Here is a 13,691-nt window from a genome sequence, read left to right on the forward strand (position 1 = left end):
CTACCGCAATTTCTAGTGAATGAGAAATAAAATTTATTTCCCTTTTGTGCTTCTGTTATTTGGATTTTTAAAATATAGCTGAACCAAATTCTGATACACATGCTTAAATCAGATTAAGGATGTTTCCTCTATTTTTAATTAATTAAAAGCATTTAAAAAATCATGAATGAAAAAAAAATCATGAATGACCTGATTTGAATGCTTTCCATACTATTGAGTCATATGGCTTTTTTCCTTTATGTGATGATGTGAACATTGACTTTTGAATAGTAAACGTGGAATGAACCCAACTGGACTATAATGTTTCTTTTGCTTTCCACATCATTTGCTATATTTCTATTAATGATTGTTCTCCATTTATGTTCATAAGAGACTGTCCTATAAATTTATCTTTTCTTCTTATACTATTGTTCACTCTTGGTACCAAGATCATAGTACTTTCATACAATGAGTTGGGAGATGTTCCTCAGTCTATTCTCTGGAATGGTTGGCATGAAGTTAGAATTATCTATCTCTTCAGTGTTTGTTAGAACTTCCTTGTAAAATTGCAAGTGCTTATTTTTATTGCTATTTTTATTTTGTTATGGATATAGTATGGTTTTCTTAAACATTCTTGGGTCAGTTTTGACATTATATTTTTCTATAAAAATATTTATTTTGCCAAGTTTTCAAATTATAGGCATAATGTTGACGGTCTTCTCATTACTTTTAAATCTTTATTGTGTCTGTAGTTATATTTTTTAAAAATACTAATATTAAAAAAATGAAAATAAAATGCTAATATTGTGTGTATACCTCTTCTTTTTTTCCCTAGAAGATCTTGGAAGCTATATCTATCTCATTATTATTATTATTATTATTATTATTATTATTATAACTCAAATAGAAATCATTGGTTTTTATGGTCTGAATAATAAAAGGACAGCACAGTCACAGACACTGAACGTGATCGTGTGGGGTTCCTAAAAAGAAAAGAACCAAAGAGAAGGAGCATAAAATCTATATGTAAACTCAGAAAAAACCTCTGGGTGATCCCTGAAACACACGCATGTGGAGCACGTGCACATCTGAGGTTTTATAAACCTTCAGATTTATAATCCTCTCTATCATATCTTTATTTCTAGTTCATAAATTTCATATCTTTATTATTTAACTGCTTTTACTATTCTGGGTTCACTTTGTTTTCCTTTTTCTAATTCCTTGAGTTGGATCTCAGTATCAATTAGGATATCATATAGCTCTATTTTAGAGAATGCAACTATATCGGCTTAATCAAATAAGTCATATATATTATTTTCCTTTACTTCATTGTGCATAATTATAATAGCTGCTTTAAAATCTTTGCCAATGCTTGTGTAATACTGGTGTTGGTCTCAATCATTTTTTTTCTTGGGACAGAATCACATTTTCCTGGGATTTTTTTGTTTTGTGTTTTTGTTTTTGTTTTAAATATCAGGTAATTTGAATTATATCCTGGATATTGTGAATGTTATGTTCTGGCTTCTAATATATATGTATATTCCTTCAGAAGACTGTTGATGTCTGTATTTTGGCACATAATAAACTTGTTTGGATTCCAACTGCAAATGTATCTTGGTTGACAGCCCAAATCTCACAGGCTGCTTGCAGTGTGCTCCATGTGCATGTGTTTCAGGGATCACCCAGAGGTTTTTTCTGAGTTTACATATAGATTTTATGCTCCTTCTCTTTGGTTCTTTTCTTTTTAGGAACCCCACACGATCACATCCAGTGTCTGTGATTGTGCTGTCCTTTTATTATTCAGACCATAAAAACCAATGATTTCTATTTGAGGTTTAGCTGCCTTGTGAGGTCACTGAACATAGCTACCCAGCAGGCATCTCACCCTGCATCAGTTCCTTCCTCCAATTTTTCAATCCCCTCCAGGATTCTCCTGCTTCTGTTTATTCTCCAGTGTCTTCAAGTTGTTGGTTGTGTTTTGTTCATATTTTATCTAGAGTTTATAGTGCTGTCTGGGAATCTTCAATCCAGTGAAGTTTGTTTGACCACACAGGATTTCCATGCCTCTCTTTTGCAGAATATGCAATTCATCTAGAACTGGGTCTTCTAAAGGCAAAGTCATCTCTGCCTGTTCCGGGAATTTAAGGAATTACTTAAGACATCACTTGCTTTCAAATATTTTTAAACATGATTTCTCAACATAGTACTCTTTATGAGTTGACAACAGGGTATAAAGAAATAGGGGGATGAGACAGTCATAATTTTTCAAATCTGGGCCTTCCATTACTGGCTGTGTAATATTGGATTAGACAGTCACTTAACCACTTGAAGTCTTGTTATCCTCATCTGCAAAATAAAATCTTTCCTATAGTTTCAGGATACTAAAACGAGATGTTTTTCAGGATACTAAAACAAGATGCTTTTCAGGATGCTAGTACACCAGGTATCAAATTCCAAAGTGAGTTTGAGTTAGATCCCATTTGCAGAATTTACAAAAGGAATGTTGCATATCAGATCCATGACTCTTAGCTTTTGAAATAGATCAAGGACAACAAAAATAAAGGAGTCAGGAGGTGAAGAGGCAAAATTACTGAAGTGATCGAGAAAGCTCTATTGCCATGCTCTTTATAGGGTAAGAGGTACCAGAAGTGATCTTCCTCAACTTAAGGCTAGTAAGGCAGCCTTGTATGAAACCTGAAGTATGTTTGCTGCTTTTGGAAGACACAGGGGACTGGTGTTGATCCTTACATAAGGAAGCTAAGGGTTATGGGATGAGGAATGTGTGATTATTTTCCATGGACCGTACATGGCCTTTGAAAGAGTGAGAGAAAGTGCATCATCATGAGGTCATTCTGGGCCCTATCTAGTAGAATGATCTAAAAGGACAGAGGACCCTCAACAGCAAGGAGAAGAAAAAAAGAGTTTATTCGTAGGAGTGTAGGAAAGAATAGCAATGATCACCCAGTCTTACTTGGATGTGTTTAACTTTTAGTAATCATATTCTAAATGCCACTTTGAAGCTGTGTTTTGAGTGACAGTAGGACTTCCTATTCCGAAAAATGAGTAGAAATGTCATGGAATTGCCTAAAGTTTCCATTCAGGGCAGGGGGAAGATTGCCTAGTGAATACATTTTAAATAGTTGGTGGAAGACAAAAACACAGTGTATGTTTTAATGATCAGAAATTATTAGGGATCCCTGGGTGGCTCAGCGGTTTAGCACCTGCCTTCGGCCCAAGGTGTGATCCTGGAGACCTGGGGTCGAGTCCCACATAGGGCTTCCTGCATGGAACCTGCTTCTCCCTCTACCTGTGTCTCTGCCTCTCTTTCTCTCTCTGTCTCTCATGAATAAATAAATAAAATCTTTTAAAAAAATGAAATGATTCTTAGTCAACATGCTAGTTATGTATTTAAGTGCTTGGCTAGAAAATTCACAAAGAATATTAATTTTTGCCTGTCTTTTCTGATTTAATATCCACATCTTGGACTATACCTTTCAAGGTATGATAAAGGGTTGATGTTAGCCACAGGTATTTTATTCTGTATGAGAAGAAACTGCCAGGCACTTTCTCTCCCTTACTCCATTAGCATATGTCAATGTAGCAGATTAACTGGAGTTCTCCAATGTACCCCATATTACAGAGGTTTTCTTAAAAGGCAGGACAGGCCCCCCTGACTACATTCCAGGTAATATGCTCATGTTAGGAAGGAAAAATTTTTCTTTAGCCTTCAACATTCTTTTTTCTTTTTTTTAAAGATTTATTTATTTACTCATGAGAGACACAGAGAAGCAGAGACACAGGCAGAGGGAGAAGCAGGCTCCCTGCAGGGAGCCCAATGTGGGACTCAATCCCAGATCCCATGATCTCGCCCTGAGCAGAAGGCAAATGCTCAACTGCTGGGCCACCCGGGCGTCCCACCCTTCAACATTCTTCTAGCTGGTCCAAGAATCAAATTGACAGGAGACAGATTAACAGAAGAAAAACAATTTAGTAATATGTAGAGCTCCTGACTACACGGGAGAGACCCAGGAAAACTGAGTAACTCTCTGAAATGGCTGAAGCCATAACCCTTTTTTGGGGGGGGAGGGGGGCGGGGGTGAATCCATAACCTTAAATATCCTCTTCAACTAAAGACAAAAGATGTCAGAGGATGAAAGGAGCAGTTATGGGAGCTTATGAGGAAAAGCACAGTATACAAGGGGATGGTGGTTATGCAGATTTAAGTCAACCTAAGAGTTTCTAGAGATTTTAAGTCATCCCCCTCTTGCTGGTATAGCTAGGGAGACAGCCTTCACAAGTGGAGATTTCCCTTATAAATTAGAGCTTTTTCTGTTTGCAATTTCTTAAAAATAATCAGCCTAAAATAATCAATATGCTAAAGAGGCATATCTTAAGGTGCAAAATTTGCTTCTTTACACCCGGAAACAGGTAATGTGCTAGAACCTTTACGCAGAGCACCCTTACTCCCTGCAATAATGTATGTTTTTCCATTTTTAGATTATTAGATCTCTTCAAGTGGATTTTGGGTTCCTCAAACAATTGCTTCAGTTGAAATTTGAGGACCGTCTTAAAGAAGAATCTTTCAGTCTCTTCACTGCTCTACATGACAGGATCCTAAAAATTGAAAAACGTTATCAAGAGGTACATGCTCTCTCATTTCCTTATTTTATATTTATTTGTTTGTTTTACATTTCTTTTGCTATTTTTGTTCATTCCAGGTAATTTTTGCAGTTTTTAAAAACTATTTTATTTATTTAGTTATGAGAGACACACAGAGGGAGGGAGAGACATAGGCAGAGGGAGAAGCAGGCTCCCCTCAGGAACCCAATGCAGGACTCAATCCCAGGACCCTGAGATGACAACCTGAGCCAAAGGGAGATGCTCAACCACTAAGCCACCCAAGTGTCCCATTTCCTTTGTTTTATATGCAGATTGATCTTGTGCTTAGATAGGTATGTACCACAGTTTTGAATTTAGCAACTCATGAGGGCAATTAATTTGCATGTGTTGTGTCTCATACAATAGCTTTACTTTGTGTCAAGAACTTTGTCAGTGCTCTGTATACAAATTAATATAGTTCTCACACTAACTTCATAAAGTAGATGCAATTATTATCTCTCTTTTACGGATGAGGAAACTGAGGCCCAGGAAGTTTAATTAACTTGCTCAAGGCCACCAGTTAAAAAAACAGCAGAGTTATTTTCCTGGCCAGACAGTTTGGTGCTTGAGATCTGGCTCTTAGGCACACAATTTTACATGATATTATTAGTGCTTATTATCTCTGTAGGAGCCAAAGGCTTGAAAACTCTGCAGCTTCCAGGAATTTCCTAAAATCTTTGCTCAGGTTAGCATATTTATCTGTCATTAAGAACAGGTACTAGGCAGCCTGGGTGGCTCAGCAGTTTAGCGCCGCCTTCAGCCCAGGGCGTGATCTTGGAGACCCGGGATCAAGTCCCATGTCAGGATTCCTGCATGGAGTCTGCTTCTCCCTCTGCCTGTCTCTCTCTCTGTGTCTCTCATGAATAAATAAATAAAATTTAAAAAAAAGAACAGGTACTGCTAGTCCTCAGTTAAAAAACAAACAAACAAGGGTACCTGGGTGGTTCAGTTGGTTAAGCATCTGACTTTGCTCAGGTCATGATTCCAGGGTCCTGGGATGGAGCCCTGTGTCAGGCTCCCTGCTCAGTGGGGAGTCTGCTTCTCCCTCTGCCCCTCCCCCTGCTCATGCTCACTCATATGTGGAATATAAGAAAAAGTGAAAGGGATTATAAGGGAAAGGAGGGGAACTGAGTGGGAAAAATTAGAGAGGGAGACAAACCATGAGAGACTCCTAACTCTGGAAAGAAAACAATGGGTTGCCGAAGGGGAGGTGGGCGGAGAGATGGGGTAACTGGGTGACAGGCACTGAGGAGGGCACTTGATGAGATGACCACTGGGCGTTATTCTATATGTTGGCAAATCGAACTTAAATAAAAACAAATGTAAAAAAAAAACCACCAACAACAAAGAACAACTCCTTTTCTATTGATCCCACCATTCTGAGACCACAGGAAGCCTTTAAATGTGTTTCCTCAAGTCCCTCAATAATGCTTAAATGAAACCCAATTATTCCTGATCTATAGATAAGGAAACTGAGATAGTAAGGTTAAGTAGCCTGCTTCAGGTCAGACAGATTGAAAAGTGTCACAGTGATATTGAAATCCAATTCTGTCTGACTCTACAGCGTAATCATAGTTTCCACTCCATGCTAGAATCAGAAATGAAATCAGAATCAAGGTTTGTGGGGGATTTTTATGGGCTGTCTTTCATTGTTATCCAAAAACAATGGTCAACTGGTTTGATTAATCAAAAATGACTGGTTTATGGATTAGTGGGTCTAGATTTCTTTTTATGAGCATATCCCATTAAAAAATTACAAGGACTAGGAGAGAAAATGATTACAAATAGATTTTACTATTTTAAAAAGCAATTCTAGGAAGACAGTAAGAAGACTTAAATATGTAAAGGGAAATAAAGTGTTCACAATATCTGTATTTATTTTGTCCATTTGAGCTCTCCATTGCTTATAATTAACTATAAGTAAAACTTGAATATAGTGTCAGTAACTGAGTGGCTCAGTCAGTTGGGTGGCTGGCTCTTGATTTCAATTCCAGTCATGATCTCAGGGTTGTGAGTTCGAACCCTGCATCAGGCTCTGTGCTCAGTACGGAGTCTGCCTAAGAGTCCTTCTCTCCCTCTCCTTCTGCTCCTTGCCCTGCTCACACGTGTGCTCTCTCTCTCTCTCTCAAAAATAAATAAATAAATCTTTTTAAAAACTTGAATGCAGTGTAATCACTGTAGTGTAGGATAAATGATTACAAATTGAACTTTTCACAAGATTTGTGATGATCTGAGCAATGGTTTTATACTGAGTCCCTTAGTAGGTATGAGAGTCATATTTGGAAATACACTGTGGTGCTCATTGTACTTATTTTTGGTTTGCAGAATGAGGACACCATAAGAAAATGCTACAATCAGCAGTTGGCTGATGCCATAGCAGTTATCAAAGGAATGTACAAGGTGGGTGTCTAGTGCTATCAGGGGCAAGGCCAGCTTTACATCCTGTGAGTGCACAGACTGGGCTTGCTGGTGGTTCCCAGTCTGTGTTTTTGGCTTTGAAGATCTGTCTACTCCATTTTCAGGTCAGTGAAAAGGGATCGGGTCCAAGAGTGTTCACACTCATGTTAAATTGACCAAAATAACATTTTATGGTGACAGATCTGACTTTGCAGAGACTGGGAAATTCCAATTTGGTGTTCAGGTAAGTGAGGAAGCAATCCAAAGTTTGTTTGGTGGGATGCCTGGGTGGCTCAGTGGTTGAGCATCTGCCTTTGGCTCAGGTCATGTCCTGGAGTCCCAGGATCCCCACAGGGATCCTGCTTCTCCCTCTGCCTGTGTCTCTGCCTCTCTCTATCTCTCTCTGTGTCTCTCATGAATAAATAAATAAAATCTTTAAGATAAAAGAAAAAAAATCTGATTGGTTAGCATGCAATTTGATAGAAGTTTAGGTAGTCTTGGAGAGTTCATTGCGATTGTCATAAATCCCAATGAATGGTCTCTGACCCTTGGTGGAGTAACTTTTCTACTGACGAGGACACATCTGTCTGCCAGATAGGGTGCTTCACTCTCCTACACAATGGGAACATTCATAGTTTCGATGATTACCTTTTAGGCGTAGTAAGGACCTTGTGCTTCTTTTAGATTCTATAACTGTAATCTTGACTTTCATTTCAATAAACTACTGGGAAGAAATATTTTTTTTATTATAGCAAATAGTGCATCATTGATTGCATACTTCTTTTCATAGCATTTATCACATTTGTATTTAATTATGTAATTGCCTGTTACATGTTCTGTTCCATGCCAGACTGTAAGCCGTATGAGGGCAGGGATGTTGTCTGTCTCATTCACTGCTCTGCCTGCCTCTTAGCACTGTGCCTGATGCATAATTAACAATCAGCTAATAATTGCTAAATGAATGGATAGTTGCCTGTATGTGTGGCAGATACTGATGACTCAACAGCGATTATCCCTCTTCCTTTTTTTATTAGCAGAAGTGCTTCTTACTATGAAGCCAAAATGCCAGATCTTTTCTTTCCTTGATTCCCTTTCAGATATGATATGAACATAGGCAAGATCAAGTGCCCAACCAATGTGACCTGAAGTTAAGTTGGCTGTGAGGTTTGGGGAGGAGGTTACTCTTTGTAATTCAAAGAGTCTTATGGGAATAAATACCCTTTTTTTTCCCTTTGCCTGCCATTTTTGTCTCCTTCTGATGCTTGGAACTACTGCAGCCAACCTACTACCAAGGACTGAAACACTTTGGATGTGCTAGAGGTAGCAGAGTGGAAAGATAGAAAGCACTAGGGTCCTTGATGACATCATTGAACAACTAAATAACTCTGACTTGCCCTGTCTTTGGCCCTTCATTTAATGAGATAATACACTTTTAGTGTTTAAGTCACTGGTAGTTGCCAGTTCAGTAATTCATAACTGAAAATATTCTAGGACTGCTCTGTCAACAGTCTTCACGATTCTGTGCTGATTGTGTTTCCAAAAGTGGCTGCAACATCATCTCACTCATGTGCAGTGTTATCTCCCACACAGAGGTGGAGCCTAACTCCTCCTCCACGAATATGGGCTGGCCTCAGTGCTTGCTTTTATAGGTACAGAAGATAAAGGAAGTGAAACTGCACCAGCTCAGAGGTTAGGTCAAAAGAAGCCTTGCTACCTCATTCTCATACTCTTGGAACATTTGCTCTCCGGATTCACCCTCTCTGAATCCAGCCACCATGTTGTGAGAAGCTCAAACTGTTTGGAGGATCTACATGTGGGTACTGGATCCACAGGCTCAACTGAACTCAGCTGTCAAGTCATCCAGCCCCCAGCCATTTTGTCTTTCCATCTGAGGTCCCAGGCATTATGGAGCAAAGAGAAGCCATCCCATTGTGCCAGTCTTAATTTCCTGCCCCACAGAGCTTGTGAGCATGAAAAACTGTTGTGGTTTTATGTCACAAAGGTTGGGGAGATGTATTATGGAACAATAAATAGCTGGCCTGGTTTCCTTGCACTCTCATCAATAAGCAACTGCCAAATTCTCTTTGTTGGACAGATGACTTCTCTAGTAGTATTGCCGGCACCACAGAGCATCGTGGTTAAGAGTTAGCATAATCTGTACTTTAGAACAGGGATCCTGGCTGACATTAGACTACTTGGGTTAGAATCCTCGCTCTGTCACTTTATCATTATGGGAACTTAGGGAAAATACTGAACCTCTCTGCCTCAGTTTCATCATCTGTCAAATGAGGATCATGATAGTGCCCCCCTCATAAGCTTGTTATGAGGATGGAATGAATTGATTCTGTGAAGCACATACAATAGTTCCTGGCACAAGATAAGTGCAGTCTAAGTGTCTGCTAAATAAATGAACATTTCACATATTCATGACACTCCTTGGTACTGGTCATTTCTTCTGCCCCTATATTATCTTAATATTTAGTCTTGTAGCTTTCTATTCACAGACTATATATGTCAAATATAGGAAAGTGCCCCTAAGATATCTGTAGTAATATTTGTCAATATTTGTTATGTTGAACCTTATGACATTGCCACTTTAGAATCCCAAAATGTTGAATATCAGCAATGCCATATGCTTCAATGTGATAAACATACTTCTTTTAACAGATAATGGCAGCAATGTGTTGCATAAAATATTAGGCTGTAATAACTTAAAGTAGAAGAAATTCATTTTCAATTCAACCAAACACATGTTGAGTGAATACTGTGTGCTGAGATATGGTGGACACTGACATTACAAAGGTGAAAGAGAGAGGAACAGGGCCAGATTATAAACTCAGCCGTAATAGACTTTGTTCAGTGCAGAGATAAACATATAACAGGAATTATGGAAACACCATAAAGGGAGCAGTTATTTCTGCCTTCATGCTTTGGGAAGGCTTCTCAGAGAAGGTGATAATTGTGCTGAGTTTTAAAGTTGGTAGAGTCTCAGTTGGTAGATAAATACAAAGGGATTGTAGGTAGATGGCATAGTGTCTATTAGGATATTTTCCATGGCAAGTGATATATATCGAATTCACACTGGCATTAGTTAAAAGAATATATCAGGGGTTTCCTGGGTTGCTCAGTGGTTTGGTGCCTGCCTTTGGCCTGGGGCGTGGTCCTGGAGTTTCGGGATCGAGTCCCGGGTCGGGATCCCGGCATGGAGTCTGCTTCTCCCTCTGCCTGTGTCTCTGCCTCTGTGTGTGTGTGTGTGTGTGTGTGTGTGTGTGTGTGTGTGTGTCTATCATGAATAAATAAATAAATAATCTTAAAAAAAAGAATTTATCAGTTCATATAACTATAAAGTGTAGTGATAGTAATGACTTTAGGAAAAGCTGGATCTAAGTGCTCAAATAATGTTATCAAGAAACTGTCCCCTGCTTCTTCCTTCTTCTCTGATGGTGTAATTTCCAGGCAGGTTCCCTTCACGTGAGAGCAACCTTAGAGAGAGTATCTCTTTCTAAATAGTTCCTACAGGAGACTCAAGACTGACCCTGATATGGCCTACTTATTGTCCTCCACCCCCATCACAAGCCAAGCCAGAGTGACATATCAAGGACAGGGTTTACCCAAATGGAAAAGAGAGGTTTTGCTACCTAAAGGGGGGTATGCTGGGTAGGCAAAACTGGTTAGGCAAATTGGCTTCCCACTTCCAATAGCATATGAAAAAGCAAATAGGACCTGGTCAAAGTTGGTGACTGTTGCATTGCCCTACATGGTAGCCAGTAGCCACAGGTAGCCATTAAAACTGAAGTTGAGGGATGCCTGGGTGGCAGTGGTTGAGCATCTGCCTTTGGCTCAGGGTGTGATCCCCAGGTCCTGGGATCGAGTCCTGCATTGGGTTCTCCTCAGGGAGACTGCCTCTCCCTCTGCCTATGTCTCTGCCTCTTGTGTCTCTCATGAATAAATAAATAAAATCTTTTAAAAAACCCAAAAACCTGAAGTTGGAATTAAATTAAAAAATCAGTTCCTGGGTTGCATTAGTCATAGATTACCCAGCAATATTCTGTGAAACTGAATAACTTAGGAGAATTCATGAAAGTTTACACAGGTCATTTGATTTATTTTATTTTACTTTTATGTTTTTATTAATAATAGTAAAAAGCTATGCTTTGTTGGGTGCTTTCTTTGTACCAGGCACCATACAAGGGAGTTTAGATCTATCATTTAATTCAATCTTTGCATGAGCAAGTACCAAGAACTGGGGCCCCACAGCAATTCCTCAATCTCTGATGTGGCACAGAGTGGTGGTAATAACAGGAACCGTGTCACAGCCTCGTATTTTTACTTAGTGCTCTTGGTAAATTAGACAGCTATGGAAGTGCCTTTGCTACCTGGCTTGTCCAAAATGTGGTGCGGAGAGTTGAAGTCCAAGTATCTTTCCCCTGGCTCAACCCTAATGAAGTAAGAGTTTTAAGTGGGCAGTAGTATCTTCATTGGCTAACTTAGGAAACTGAGCCATGGTGACATTAGGCAACTTGCCTGAAGCCACAGAGATGGTTGGTGGCAGAGCTGGGAGTCCAGTTCCCATCTTTACCTCTACAGTTGTTCCACTGAAAATAAGAAATGCTTGAATTTTTTGAGCAGGAACAAGAGACGCCTCTGTATTCTTCAGGATGATTACTCCCGAAACGGTATTAAAGTGCATTGGAGAAATGGAGACACAGATATTCATTCCAGGAAGACAGAAACCACAAAGAGGCTCCCCAGTGCCCAGCACAGTGCTTGGATTTTAGTAAATATTTATTGGAGAGGGACAGAAGGAAGAATGAGAAAGAGGGAAGGAGGGAAGATGAGCTGCTATCTGTAGTTTAAGGTAGAATGTTAGGGATGCCTGGGTGGCTCAGTGGTTGAGTCTTTGGCTCACGTAGTGATCCCAGGGTCCTGGCATCGAATCTCCCATTGGGCTCCCCGTAGGGAGCCTGCTTCCCCCTCTGCCTGTGTCTCTGCCTCTGTGTGTGTGTGTCTCTCATGAATAAATAAATAAAATCTTTAAAAAAAGGTACAATGTTAGATCATGGAGGCGAAAGACAAAAGGAACAAAATTCCGTTCTAGATGAAGAGAATTTAAAGAAACATCTCACTAAATGCAATATGTGGGGCTCGTTAGTATCCTGCTTAGAACAAATCAACTGTTAGAAAAAAAGTTTCAAGACAGTTGGAAAAATTTTATTATGGACTAGATATTAAATGATATTAAACTCTTTGTTAATTATGTGTGATGTAATAAAAAAAAAGCAAAACCCCTTAATTATTAGAGATGAACTGTGTTGTATTTAGGTATCAATGACAAGATGTCTAGGATTCCCATAAAAACACATAAGCACAAAATAGGTAGATAAGTGTGTAGCGGACTATTATAATTTTCTCTGCTTTGCTGTATGTTACATCATGAAAAAGTAGACATATTTGAAAAATGCAGGTTACTTCTTTAATTCTCTTTCTTAAATACCACCAGGGGCCACCAGAGTTCAAGATGGAGTCCCAGCTCCCTTGCTCGGTCTATGCTTTCCAGGCCTTTGGTGACCCTGGATCCCTTGGCTCCCCAGGTTCATTCTGCTGCAGCTTTCAGACCCTCAAACCTGCCAAATACATTCCCACCTTAGGGCTACTCCCTGGAACCCTCTGGCCTCCATCCTCTTATTGCAGCTCAAGTGGCGCCTCCTCAGGCTTCCTTCCTCTTCACCACCAAAGGACAGATCTTCCACGCCTGTCTCTCCCTATTTTGTCACCCCATTCTTTGGCCTTCAGAGCAGTCAGTTGCCACTGCCTAAGGTTGTCTTATTCATGTTTATTTACTTTTGAGTGTTCGGTTTCACCCCACTAGCCTCTATGCTTGGGGAAGACAGGCATCTTGGCTTCATACCTAGAGGCCTGTAGCAGGTGCTAGATAAGCATATGTTGAAAGAATAAACACATGAACAAATTAATGGGGAAGAGCTTTCTGAGCATGAATCTTTCCACAGAGACTATAGAGGAAAATAAAATAGACATAAAATGAAAAACTTCTGTACAACAAAAGAAAGTAAAAACAGTTTGAAGACAAATGCAGAACTGGGAAAACATGCGCAAATAAAATATGCAAATAATGCATTCCTAGCATATTGAGAGCTCCTACCAATCATTAAGGTAATGCTGAATAGGGGCACAGGGGTGGCTGTCGGTTAAGCATCTATGACTGTTGATTTCAGCTCAGGTCATGATCTCAGGGTCATGAGATGGAGCCCTACATTGGGCTCTGCACTCAGTAGGGAATCTGCTTGAGATTCTTTCCCTCTCCCTCTGCCCGTCCTCCCAGGTCATGTGTGCATGCTCTCTCTCTAAATAAGTAAATAAAATCTTTAAAAAGAGATAATGCTGAATAGCCCATTAGAAAAATAAGCAAAATACATTAAAAAGATGCTGTAAAATATCTAAATGGCCAACAAACTTAAAAAAAAGTCCAACCTTATTAAAAAATCTAACAAATGCAAATAAAGCAAAAAATACTGCTTTCATCTATTAGATTAGCAGAAATTTAAAGATTGATATTATCTCCACTTGACAAGGTATGGGTTAATAGGTGGGCACATATATTGTAGAAGCAGAAATTGGTACCAGAAAATTTAGCAAAT

General features: G+C 39.3%; 1 protein-coding gene across 1 annotated transcript in view; it reads left to right on the top strand.

Annotated features, from left to right (window-relative positions):
• The window catches only part of C2H10orf67 (chromosome 2 C10orf67 homolog), a 184,939-nt gene that overhangs the window by 49,307 nt on the left and 121,941 nt on the right, over positions 1 to 13,691 (top strand). Inside the window, exons 7-8 of the mRNA XM_049096630.1 lie at positions 4,477 to 4,620; positions 6,964 to 7,038. Coding sequence (XP_048952587.1) covers positions 4,477 to 4,620; positions 6,964 to 7,038 — 219 coding nt within the window. The remainder of the gene's footprint in view (positions 1 to 4,476; positions 4,621 to 6,963; positions 7,039 to 13,691) is intronic.

This window comes from Canis lupus, chromosome 2, assembly GCF_003254725.2.
Source record: "Canis lupus dingo isolate Sandy chromosome 2, ASM325472v2, whole genome shotgun sequence".
Classification (NCBI taxonomy): Eukaryota; Metazoa; Chordata; class Mammalia; order Carnivora; family Canidae; genus Canis; species Canis lupus.